General features: G+C 38.3%; 2 protein-coding genes across 15 annotated transcripts in view; one reads left to right on the top strand and one right to left on the bottom strand.

Annotated features, from left to right (window-relative positions):
- The window catches only part of LOC108614097 (uncharacterized), a 33,190-nt gene extending 24,418 nt beyond the window's left edge, over positions 1–8,772 (bottom strand). For 10 of the 14 annotated variants that reach the window (XR_016270240.1, XR_016270242.1, XR_016270241.1 and 7 more), the window contains exons 1-2: positions 8,392–8,771; positions 1,410–2,327 (exon numbers count right to left, since the gene is read on the bottom strand). The gene's annotated coding sequence lies outside the window, so the exon portion shown is untranslated. Of the gene's footprint in view, positions 1–1,409; positions 2,328–8,375 lie in introns of all 14 variants that reach the window. The other 4 variants (XR_016270243.1, XM_089469778.1, XM_089469776.1 and 1 more) reach the window with 3 other exon arrangements.
- A 1,576-nt stretch (positions 8,773–10,348) lies between these two features.
- Positions 10,349–12,348, top strand: phu (phurba tashi). Its single transcript, XM_018001075.2, has 2 exons — positions 10,349–10,565; positions 10,628–12,348. The coding sequence occupies exons 1-2, from the start codon at positions 10,511–10,513 to the stop codon at positions 12,214–12,216; spliced, it is 1,644 nt and encodes a 547-aa protein (XP_017856564.1). The 5' UTR covers positions 10,349–10,510; the 3' UTR covers positions 12,217–12,348.
- Positions 12,349–13,209: the final 861 nt, after the last annotated feature.

Here is a 13,209-nt window from a genome sequence, read left to right as displayed (position 1 = left end):
GAAAGCACCCATCATAAAATACTTTATTTTCGTCTGTTTGTCTTGGTTCCTTTCTTTTTATTTTTTGGCAACATTTTGGATGAGATAAAAGTATTACCGCATACGTAATTTGACAGAAATACGAAATATATATATCTATATGTATGTATATTACCCCGTAAAATACAGCAAATATTTAAAAGAAATTCCATTTTTTCCGTGACGTCAACTGTCTATTATATTGGTTTAGTCACAAATCTGACATATTCATGGCTTTGAGCTTGCAAACATTAATTTAAGACTTGGCAGTGACAACCTGAAAAGTCAGAATGTATTTATGTATTTACGTGTGTTCAGCTCTCAAATATGTTCTCCGACTAAGCAATGCTCTAGTCGGGAAATGGAACACAAAGCACTTTATAGAAGTTGTATTTATTGGAAAATTGCGGTGTAATACGGACATTTTTTTTTTTCTCTGAAAGTATTACTAAAAAATAAATATAATAAAATCATTTGAATTCCAAATCGAAATCATAAAAAAACTTTTTGAAAATGCAGATATGGAGATATTTGAATTTGAATTGTTTGCAATTGTGTTAAATAATTTTAGCTTGTACGAGAAGCTGAACTTTAAGTTGTTTTTCTACAATATAGGTATATTAAAAAAATATTCCAAGCCTTGAGTCTCAAATATTCTTGTATCAATAGGAATAAGCTTGGAGAGAGAGTGAGATATATTCATGAAGCTGAATGCAGACAGAACGAAAGAGTGAGGAGAGAACAGAAGGGAGAGAGAGAGAGAGAGAGAGAGATATATATATATATATATATATATATATATAAAGAGAAAGTGGATTGAGTTTATTTATGCCATAATTGAATACCAATCTTTCTTTTCAATAAGTCAGAAAATAGTTAACTCATCTATACGCAAATTTCTAAATATAAATTGAAGTGTCACAATCAGGCACTAAAACTCGACACTTGCTGTGTCTGCGCATTCACATGCTCAGCCACGTTTTGCGTGGTATTTGAGATTGACATAAGTCGCTCAATGTGTGGGGTGAACGGGGACATGATAGTGAGTGTCTCTGCGTCTGTGTGTGTGTGTGTATATGTGTGTTGGTCATTGTCAGCACATCATACAAATATTTGTTAATACCAGACAAGAATATAAATATATAGAAATACATATGTATGTACTTCTATACACATCAGATTAGAGGAATGCCAAAAGAACGAGACATCGTAGCATAGTGTTAAGCGCAGTAGGCCGAGTCATAACTCGATGTTTTAATATAGTTAGTCGTAGCATACCATTTGATTAGTAGAAAAAGTAACAGAAAAACGTGTCTCTCAAAATATAATCGAATTGGAAGAAACTGAAAAAAAGAATTGTGTGGGGCTTGCATTCAGAGTGCCAGGCTCACCTTTCAATCGGGCACTGCATTTGCCTGGGTCGTGTCCCACAGTGCGTATGATGAATTTCCTAAATGTTGATTATCGCTGGCAATGGCAGCGACTGCGACTGCGACGACGACGACGACTGCGACGGCAACGGCGACGACGGCAATGGCAACTTTGACGACATCAGCAGTGTGAATGACAACCACATCTATTGCTCTTATTTGCCCTATGTATATGTGTGTGTATGTATGTACATGTATATATGTGTATCTGTGTGTGTGTGTACACGTGTATATGTGTTGGCTGTATGCACAACAATCTATATGAGTCTTTCTATATCCGGCATTCACTTTGGCATTGAGTTGATTTTCCACGGCTCGTGCTGCTGCTGCTTCTTGATTATGATGATTTTCTTGTTATTGTTGTTGTTGACGTTGCTCTCGTTGTTGTTCTTGTTGTTGTCGGCGTTGATGTTAATATAATTCTTGTTAATACTTTTCACTGATGCTTAGTTTTTTATTTTTTGTTTATTTTAATTTTAATTTTTTAATTTTTGCTTTGCTTTTGTTGGTTTGGTTTTTTATTTGATTTTTTAAATTTTATTTTATTTTCTACTTTTTTGTTGTTTTTGTTTTATTTCACACGCGCGCGAAAAGGTGGGCCAGAGACAAGGCGTCAGCCATTTTGTCGTCTCTCACTCGTTTAGCAAGATAGAAGCTACGCCTTGTTTTATTATTGTACTCGCATTAGATGTGCTTTTTATTATTTATATTATATTATATTACAAAGGCTAAAGTCATTGTTACTGAACAATTGTCGTTGAAAATGTAATGGATTTATTTGTTTACTTGTTTATCATATATATTTCATATACTTTGTGATCATTTCTTTGTAAAGAGGACGGCTTGACACGCATTTTGAATTACATATTTAACAGCTACCTGTGAAAACAAATTGAAGAGATGCAAATTTATTCGGGGACACAAACAGATTCTTTATAGTTGCATTCGTCACAGATATTTAATTGGATTATTTGTTGGGGCTTTATCGCTCTCAGAGCACTTGGCACTTTTATTGTCTTGTCCTCGCTTTAGTCTCGGCTTCGCGTTTATATAATTGCTCTGCTTCATTAAGCAGCTTTCAAGTCCAGTGCATTTTGTTATTATTATAATATAGAATACCTTTTGCGCTTGGCTAACAGCTGCGGGACAGCTGCAACAACAAACTGACCAAGAAGTTGAAGGGAAAATGCTTGCTTCAAGCGTTATTTTGTTTTTGAGTGGCAAAAGCTTTTTCCACACAAAAAGAAAGAAAAACGGAAAAACGAAAAAACTGAGGAAATTGCTTAAGTTTTCAATGCGTTTTACTCAATTTGACTTCAGGTCGTTGTTAAAATTGGCGCATTAAGCGCAAAAGTTGTGGTCTCTGAACCCAAAAGCCTCCTAAAATGCTCGGCTTCCCATCCTCTTTCACTCTGCCCCGTCTCTTTCTCTCTCTCTCTCTCTCTCTTTCTCTCTCTCTGTCGCACCCTCCTACCATCCCACCAAGCGCAGATGTTCTTGTTATCGTTGTTCTTATATTAAATATTACGCTTGCTCGTTGTAGAAGTCAAAATAAATCGATAAATGGTTGCTACATAAAACAGAGCACAGATACAGATACAGACGCAGACACAGACGCAGACACAGATACAGATGCAGATACAGATACAAATACACAACAAGCAGCAGAAGTAGCAGCAGCAGCAGCAGCTACAAATACACAAACAACATCAACAACAACATCTAGCAATAAACAGCCTACCAACAACAGCAACAACAACGAGGACATAAAATGTTTTTCACTGGCTCCTTGAATCGTCCTTTCACCAGCAGCAGTTATCCCATCCCAACCCCCGCCCATCCCTACGACCCGCAGGCAGCTTCTCTGCCCAAGTGCCGCCTCACCCCACGAACCTGCTCATTCATGTACGCACGCACATACATATGTACATATATATACATACATTCGTATGTATGAAAGCTGGCCGAGCGGGAATGCCGACTCTCGTTCGTTGGCTCGGTCGTTAAATTTGCGCTGTGTCGGAGTGCCTCTGTGTGTGTGTGTGTGTGTGAGTGTGTGTGTGTATGTGTGTATTCGTTCGGTTGTTCGCACGCCTGACTGTCTGCCATTTCGTTTTAACGCACTTCGTGCATGTATGTATGTGTGAGTGAGTTCGTGTGTGTATGTATGTGTGTGAGTGTATCGGTTGGTGATGCTGCTGCGTACTCCATATTACCACATTTGGCATGGTCTGCTTTCCGCGTAAACAGGTACACACATACATATAAGCACATGTATATGTAATGTATGTATATAAATTATATATATTTTGTATATATATGCACATCTATGTATCTGTGCGTGTGTATGTGTGAGTGTGTGATGCTCCTACATTTGTTGGGAAAAATCAATTAAAATTTAACGCACGTTCCATACGCACTTTATGCGAGTCTCTGCCCGCTTCTGCCTTTTGCCATATTAAACGCTTTTTGTTCCTTTCAATGCTTCGATTCGTTTGCTCAGCGAGAAGCGAATTTAATTTGTCTCATTTGAATTTTAATTAAAAACTTTTACAGGTTCAATAACTTGCAAATGCTCTAGAGAAAAAAAATCAAACAGAAGAAAAGAAAGCCCAAAGTGAAAATTAGCCCTCTCATCTGATTTCCATGTAACAGATGTTCGCTAAATACGAATTCGTTATTGTTGTTTGTTTGTTTGTCTGTGTGCGTGTGTGTAGGAGACGCAAAAAGAAGGCGTGGCGTAATTTAATTCGTTTTGTCAGTAATTTAGATACTGATTGGGCGAGGCGTATGCCATGTGTTCAAGCAGCGCCTTGTTTACCAACATTTTAATTGGCTCTTAGGCCCACGAACGAAATGTGAATAGGATTAAAATCGAATAAGAATACAGCAAAACGCGAATTTAATAGCGCCAATTTTGTTGAGTTTTTAAAAGCAATAAAAAGAACAGAAAAATGCGATCGATGGTGCTTATATTGGGATATTATGATGGCGATAACTTGCATGTAACTGTATTTTGCATCGTACTTATATCTTTTTCTTTCTATAAGTATTAACAAGAGAAATGGAAAAGTTTGAATTTCTTGGAGGATTTATTAAAATATCAAAAACTTGTATTTTGTATCTGAACATGAATATTATCTCAAAGTATTCACAACGTAGAAAATGTAATTTATTTTATCATTTTTATCTGGTATTAGGTTATATATAAATATATCAAAGCAAAATTTAACCGACATAAAACCTTAGATTACTTTAGATCGATCAACTCTAATGAAAATATCTAATGACAAATAGTTTGTATTAGAAAGTTTAAAATTTATTTTCTTAATATAAATTAAATATTTTTAATCTGTCATTTCATATCTCTGGAACAGAGCAATGCCCCACGATATGAAATGATTAGTAAAATTAGCTATTAAATTAAGTGCTCAGTCAGATGAGTTTTTAATACCAGTATTATATAATCATATGGCTATCCAAAATAACATTTCTGTATAGTATTTATATGGTGGAAAACTATAGACAATTAAACCCATTCATCCATACTTAAAACATATATTCACTTCGCTTATAGGTTTGATACCTAAAAGAGTATTCGAAAAATTCAAGTTATACGCAAATTGCGCTTTATCCTCAACGATCCGAATATCAAAAGTGATTATCACACATGAAATTGATTCATATTCACTCAGCATAAGCAGAATTTAATTTAAACTTCGCTTCATACGAATTGAGTTGACCCAGTTCGAGGGACGTTCAATCAACAGTTCATTAAAGCATGCAGTTGCCTTAAACCGCAATAATCCAATTGCGTAACTGTACTTCCCAGAGCGTCCACAGCAACCTGTTAGGTGGAAACTGCAGGGTTGCATTTGGTCAGCTGCGGCGATATTGGCTGGTCGTCATGGACATGGACATTGTCCGGGCCAATGCATAAATATCGAGATCCTGCGCACAAAAGGTAAATATGATTTGATTACGTATGTGGACAACTGCGATAATTGCAATTGGGTCTATTTGATGGACAACGTTGCGCAGGCTGCACCACAACGTCACAAACGAACTGCGAAGCGACGTTTAAATTAAAACTGAATGGCGTTTGACTTTTGGTTAGCTTGTCACTGTTCAAGCACCGGAAAATGGGTGAAGGTCAGCGGCGTTAACAGTGTGGCCCTGTCCCCCAAATGCAGTGGCAACAGCCTCCTGCCCATCCTCGACCTCCTTCTCCCCAGTCAGCCAGTCAGCCAGTCGCCCAGTAATGCTAGAAGGCCATTAACTAAATACAGTCGCAGCAGCTCGGGCTCGGGCTCTGGCCACAATATCAACTGCAATCGCAAGCTGTATATACAGATGCATAAATATGCAGCATGCAAACAGGCGCACATCGTAGATATACACATGTATATATTTATATGTGTGTGTGTACACACATTGTAGCACGCATGTACGTAATATAGCAAAACAACCCCCACCCCTAAAACTGGTCATATTTACTCAAACTCAAATGTTTTCATAATTTTACACACACACACATACGTATATACATACATACACACTGATAAATCTTCAACTGGCGCCACTTCACTCCTTGGCTGCCCCATAAAACCCAAAGACCCAGAGTCTGCTGGCAACATCAATGCCTTGCTTGTTGTTGTTTGCTCTCTATCCATTCCAACCCCTCCAATTACTCACACATTCAACGAGCACTCATTTAAACGAAGCACCCAATGCTCACAGCATAACGGCAAAGTTAACTCTCGCTGAAGCTGTAGTCGTAGCTTTAGCTATAGCTGTAGCTGTAGCTGTGGCGCTCGGTTTGGAGGCCGCATTCGTTAAATGTTGAAAGTTCGTGTTGCCTTTGTTCGTGCGTTTGAGCTTCGGCAACGTTTATCCTTTTTGGCTCTATATCTATATCCGAATGCTGATGCTGCGGCACAGTGGGGCAGACATATCCAATTTACGAATATTATTTTGCTCGACAAAAGTCTTTTCGATTAAGCTACTATAAATTTATATTATTATTTACAAAACTTGTATTGAATAAATATTAACAAATAAAAAAAAAAAAAAAAAGGGTATTACAGTTTAAACTATTTAAAAATTGAACAAAGAAATTAATTAATTAAAAAACATCTAAAAGTCACATAATGAACAAAAAATGTATTGAAAAGATGTTATTACATACTGAAATAAAAATTAAATTAAAAGTATAAATTAAAAAGTCTTAAGCTGTATAAAAGTATTAAATTTGGAACAAATTATAAATATACAAACATAAAATATTAATAATATTTTTAGAAAAACTTGTTCAAATATACATTCATACATGTTTTATATATTTAAAAAAATAACAACATAGACATTAAATTTATGTTTGCAAATCACTTAATTAAAATGAAAAATATATCCGTTTATGCTGTTTCAAAAGCTTGTCAAACTATTTAGTCATTAATTATTAAAAAATGTACCGGAATTCACTTAGGCTCTTCAATAAGCTTGTTTCAATAGAAACTAGGATAGCTTTAAGTTCATTTAAAGTTTGGTTATAACATTGTGGCAATGTGCACCCGCTCTGCTCAGCGTATACGAGTTTTGTTTATATACACATATACATACATTAATATTTATCAATTTGATCAATATAAATAAGTGCATGGATGTGTGTATGCATGTCATTTGGTTTATTAATGCTGCTGAAATGTATCTGCTGTACCAAAGTGCTGGTACGTCTGCCTGTTTCTCTCACTGTGCGTGTATGGGTAGGTATGTTCGTGTGTGCGTATGTATATGTGTCTGTGCGTGTATGTGTATGTGGGCTACTATGTTTCTATGCTTCTCCCCATGGAATAAGGCAGAAACTTTTGCTGCCAACTCCCTTCAATGACGCCAAAGACGACAAGTTATGTGCATTGTTGTTGTTACTTCAGTGTGCGTGTGTGTGTGTGTGCCTTGAAAAAGTTTAAGGCAACTTTTTTTGTCATTTAATTGTTTCTCATGTTTTTGCGACTCGTGTGTTACTTCTCGATTTGTTTCTCTGCTTGATGAAGGGCATTTCTATTTGTTTGCGCGTTATTTGATACATAACTATATACACATATATGTACATAACATCTCTTTATATATCATGTTTGATTGGCAGCATATATTAGTTACAGCTATAGACACAATATCATAGTTGATTATATCACAATGAGTAGTAATGGAAAATTTTACTGAAATTCGGCTGAAGACAATTTAATAATTGAATTCCAAATCTCTTAATTTTGAATGTTTCATAGGAGAAGTAAAAAGTTTCTTCCTATCACACACACACACCCACATACACGCACTCACACACACACAGTCACTCCCGCACTCTCCCACAAATGTACTTGTATTGGAGAGAATTCAAACGCAGAATTATGTTGAGCCATTATGTCGCTTTCATAGTCAGCTGGGCATCCAAGTCTTTGGCATGGAAGCTCGAGCCTCCTGTTGAAATATGTATGTACATGTAGATGTAATCCCAACTTACATACACGAAGCACCTTTAGCTGAATGCACTCTAACATTTAGAATATATGTTCATTTTTCTCACAGTTCAAAATGTGTGCCTTTTGTTACATTCAGCCATTACACGACATTGCCTGTTTTTCTTTCTTTCTTTTTTTTCTTTTTTGTGTACATATAAACTGAACATATGTAGGTAGGTATGTACCTACGTACATACTTTTCACTTTATACAGTTATACACACACATAATCAGCAGAGAATAAAAACTAGCGAATTGTCACCAGATTTTCAAACAATAAATTTCTTGACCCATAACAATAGATATAAACAACTTGAGATGACAAAATTATAATTAAAATGTTGTTTTTGTGCCTTGTTTTTCGTTTTGATCTCGTTTTTATTTCAAATTTAATTCAAGTATATTTCACGCACATTTTTCACTATTTACCTTTTTGGTTATTTTAAAATTATTGAATTATCGTTTGTTATATACACGCGTTTTTTCTTTAGTTAAGTAGATGTAGATACATATATACATTATGTATTTGTATATATATGCAAGCATACGTATGTTTTAAATGATTAGGAAAACAACAAATGTTGGGGCTAAAAAGTTTTGTCAGTTCTTTTTGGTTATTTTGCTTTAGTTCTTTTGCTTTTCTCTATGTATTTTTGGTAGTGTAGAAAAAATTAAAAACGCGCCGTTGGTATAAAAATGTTTTAGCTTAGCGATTTTGACGTTTTGCATGCGAACCAACAACTATTTTGGCCAAATTCGCGTAGTCAGGCCAGAAGCTCTCTAACGAAGATGTTTCTTGACGCAGCAGCAGCAGAAGATAACGGCTGCTGTACAAGAGAGTGTATATTGCAGAGAGAGAGAGAGAGAGCAAATGAAAGAGAGAGAGAGTAGTCAAAACAGAGAGAGAAAGAAAGCACATCAACGATTGTCAAACGAATTAAGCTTTTGTTTTGATGCTGGCGTCTGCGCAATGCAATTTTAAAATGTTTCGACAGCACTGCCAGCTCAAAAAACGTTATCGACATTCGTTTTTAATAAAACATTATTTTTGTATAGATATTATGTGTTGCCAATATTAAAATGTACTTAACAGAATAAATTTTAATTACATTATGATTATAAATTGATTTATTGATTGTTCCACAAACGTAATTTTTCACAATGCTGTTTTGAATTTGGCGCCACGAACAGCACTGCCAAGATTCCAATTATCGATATTCTCCTTGAAATGGAGTTCAGCGCGAACATGCAATTTATTCAAATTTGTGGCTGGCGGCCTTAATACAGCGCTGCCAACATAAAAAATGCTCGACTTTGGTTGGGCGGCCTTTTTAAAAGACGCTACGATGCACCATGGATCAGTATGACTTTTTTAAAATAAATACATATTTTGTTTTGTATTATTCACTCTCAACAATAATTAATTAGAGACGGTTGTATCAATTATAAACATGTTATCGCTGAAGATTTATTATAACAGCGTGCATTATATACATACAAACATTCGCAGAGCTTCGAGGAATGAATCTTACATTTATGTAAGGAAAATTTTGGTGTGAAATATCTGTCGGAAAGTTGATAATGAAATACTCATTTACGAAATAAAAAATATAAAATTCAATTTTTAATATTTTATTATTATACAAATATGCTATTTGAGTTATACAGCTATAAAAGCAAATATTATGTGAGTTAACTTGATCTTCTGTATAAATCTAATGGGTTCTAGAGTATAGATAATATCAAAATATTTCAGAAATGTTTATTAAAGTAAATGCTTTCACCAATCCATCTTAACTATGCTATTAACTATGCTATTATATTATTCACACGATATACTACAATTATAATTTCAGTTATGATTATCATTAAAACATATATATACAGATATTTGCCTGCAGCTCAGTTGTTATTCAAATAATTGTGTTTCGACTATATAGAAAAATTTTACACCCACATATAGAATAAACAAAGCTGTACTTGTCTGAATGTGTGTATGTGTGCGCAACAATTTATTGAAAATCTGGTGCTGTTTTTATGACAGTGTATAGACAGCTAATGACTTCGACAGAACAGAGCTCATAACACGGATCTGTACACAATTTCACATTGAGCAAGAAGAGGCATAACGATCACGTGAACGGTGATCGCGTTTTCGGATCCGCAGGCAAAACAAAAACTCAAATGCGTGAGCCGCGGGTGCGGGTAGGCAGACAACGGCAACGAATGATGATAACGCACAGCCAGCCGAAAACCCAAGAAAAGTTTCTGAAAACACATAACAAGACAACGACAATAACAACTCACACACACACACACACACACACGTGTGTAATGAAATAGGATTGAAGACTGGGCAGACAGCGTCAGCGTCAGCGGCTTCGATTGCCATACATTGATTTTCGTTTATCAGGCGACGATGACCTGTTATGGAACCGTGCTCGACTATAAATAAAGCCGGTCTCGTGAGACTCGCTATCAGTTCTGTTCGAAACGTGCCCGGCAAGGTACAGGCAAACCACAACTCATAAGCAAAAGACTGTTCAGGATGATCTTGCAATTATTCGCACTGGGTGGGCTCATCGCTCTAGCTGGCGGCTACGGTAAGTCCAAAGTTTGCTAAGTTCGAACACACGGAAACTGACAGTCCATCCCCCACATCCAGCGCTGCCGACACGTGATGCTGAGCGGCACATGCATCCGGTGTATGGGGGAGCATCAGCCCCTCTGCGGGCATCGCGCTTCAAGCGCGGGTATATGCCCGAGATGACGTTCGCATCCCAAAGGGTGGAGCAGTACGCCGACTACTGGCGCAGCATCGCCCACCAGACGCTGGAGCAGCAGCTGGAGAGCAAAATGAGGCCGAACACACAGCTAGCCAAGAACGTGATGCTGTTCTTGGGCGACGGCATGTCCATACCAACCATCACCGCCGGTCGGGTCTATCTGGGCGGCGAGGAGAAGCAGTTCGCCTTCGAGCAGTTCCCATATGTGGGCCTCAGCAAGACCTACTGCGCCAACATGCAGGTGGCCGACTCGGCGTGCACGGCAACCGCCTACCTGGGCGGCGTCAAGGCCAACTATGGCACCGTGGGCGTTACGGCTGCTGTCCGGTTGAAGGATTGTCAGGCCCAAGTGCAGCCGGAGAATCGTGTCGCATCCATCGCGGCCTGGGCACAGCGACAGGGCATGGCCACTGGCCTCATCACAACGACATCCGTGAGTCATGCCTCGCCCGCAGGTGTCTACGCCCATGCCGCCAATCGCGACTGGGAGAACGATGCTGACGTCAAGGCGGATAATGCTGATCCCACAATTTGCACGGACATTGCGTCACAGCTGATCAACGGTGACGTGGGAAGAAATCTGAACGTGATCTTAGGCGGCGGCAGGCAAAACTTTCTACCTGAGCACGTGAAAGATCCGAGCGGCGTCTTCGGTAAGCGCAAGGATGGACGCAATCTGATCGAAGAATGGCAGCGGCAACACACCAACAGTGCCCACTACGTGCACACGCGTCGCCAGCTGCTGGAGCTGAACAACCAGACTTCGCGAGTGCTCGGCCTCTTCGCTCCCTACCACATGCCGTATCATCTGGACGCCGATGCTGCGGATCAGCCAACATTGGAGGAGATGGTGCAAGCAGCGCTGGCCATCCTGGAGCGACAGAGCGCAGGTCGAGGCTATTTCCTCTTCGTGGAAGGCGGACGCATCGACCACGGCCACCACAACACATTGGCACTGCGCGCCATTGACGAGACGGCGGAGTTCGACAAGGCGGTGCATTGGGCACGCACGCACAGCAGCGTGGATGATACGCTGATTGTGGTCACCTCGGACCACTCGCACACCATGTCGCTGGCGGGCTACTCCAGTCGCAAGAACGACATATTCGGCATCAACGATGGCCAGTTGGCCGCGGACGACTTGCCTTATGCCACGCTGAGCTACGCCAATGGCCCCGGCTACAACAGCAACTTCCTGAAGGACGATGACGGTGCTGTCAAGCGCAAGAATCTGCGCTCCCTCAACATGAAGAACAAAGACTTCATGTTCCCCACCGCCGTGCCGCTGGAGTCCGAGACGCACGGCGGGGACGACGTCGCCGTCTTCGCCAGTGGCCCGTACTCCCACCTCTTCACTGGGGTGTTCGAGCAGCACTACATACCGCACGCCATGGCCTATGCCTCCTGTCTGAGCGAGTCGCGCAGCATGTGCTCAGACACCAGTATTACTCGACTGTGGAGCTCCTAGATTACTCTAAAAATCAATAGGGATTATTGTATTTATGTAACTTATGACAAGCACTTCTATTTCGTAAGGTATTTAATGCATCGGGTTAGATTTAGAAAAAATATATAGATTATGGGATTTCCACTACTCAAACTATTTGTGTAAATTTGTTTTTCGGGATATGTATATTTATATATTATAGATATATGTATATTTCTATACATATATATGAACTATTAATTAATTATATATAATTAATTAATTTCATCTTTTTATGCCTATAACGCCTCCATGAAATCATATTTTCATATCGACCAATCGTAATCTCCTGGAAAGTTCCGTAAGTTAGCGACAAGCAAATCTTGCACTCTTCTACAATTTGGGCAGCCGGACTTTGCACTACTTCCGTACTTCTTCTAAAAATAGACCCTATAAATATGTACATATATACATATAGAATATATGGCAAATACTGATTATTATATCAACTAACGAGTAACATGAAGTTGATACTGGTCGACTATAAGGCTTTTTTTTCTAGCTTTTTCTAAAGGGTTTATTTTGCTATCACATCATTTTCTTTGTTTTGTTTTTAGTTGTTTACTCTGTAGCTTTTATTTTCTCTATTTAATAGATATGTCATATACATATTTGAAATAACATATATTTTTTATTAGAATAGCGTTTATATTTCATACGAACTCAGAAATCCGTGCTCGATGAAATTTTATATGTACATATGTTATATCTATAATTTGAATGCGTGTTTTGCGTATTAGCTGAATACGGTCACGTATGTAACTGTTCCAAAAATCTAATTCGAATGCATCTGAGGTCTCGAAATTTCGAGAGTTTTACATGTGTCTATATGACACCATGTTTAATGTTCCATTTGACTTCAGTGCTCAGCATTATTTTTAAGTCTATGATAATCTCAACGCATCGTCCTAATAAAAAATATGCTGAGCATAAAGTTTACGATTAAGAATAAAATTATACAGATACTTCAAAGTC

Source organism: Drosophila arizonae, chromosome 2 (assembly GCF_054131065.1).
Source record: "Drosophila arizonae isolate 15081-1271.41 chromosome 2, UAZ_ARI_1.0, whole genome shotgun sequence".
In the NCBI taxonomy this organism is placed as follows: Eukaryota; Metazoa; Arthropoda; class Insecta; order Diptera; family Drosophilidae; genus Drosophila; species Drosophila arizonae.
The sequence above is the reverse complement of the archived record's forward strand: the minus strand, read 5'-3'. Positions and strand labels throughout refer to the sequence as shown.

Bases quoted from the DNA above. Each gene is read 5' to 3' on its own strand.
- phu (XM_018001075.2), top strand. From the start codon at position 10,511: ATGATCTTGCAATTATTCGCACTGGGTGGGCTCATCGCTCTAGCTGGC. The intron at 10,566-10,627 runs GTAAGTCCAAAG...CCCCACATCCAG, and splicing joins CGCTCTAGCTGGCGGCTACG to CGCTGCCGACACGTGATGCT.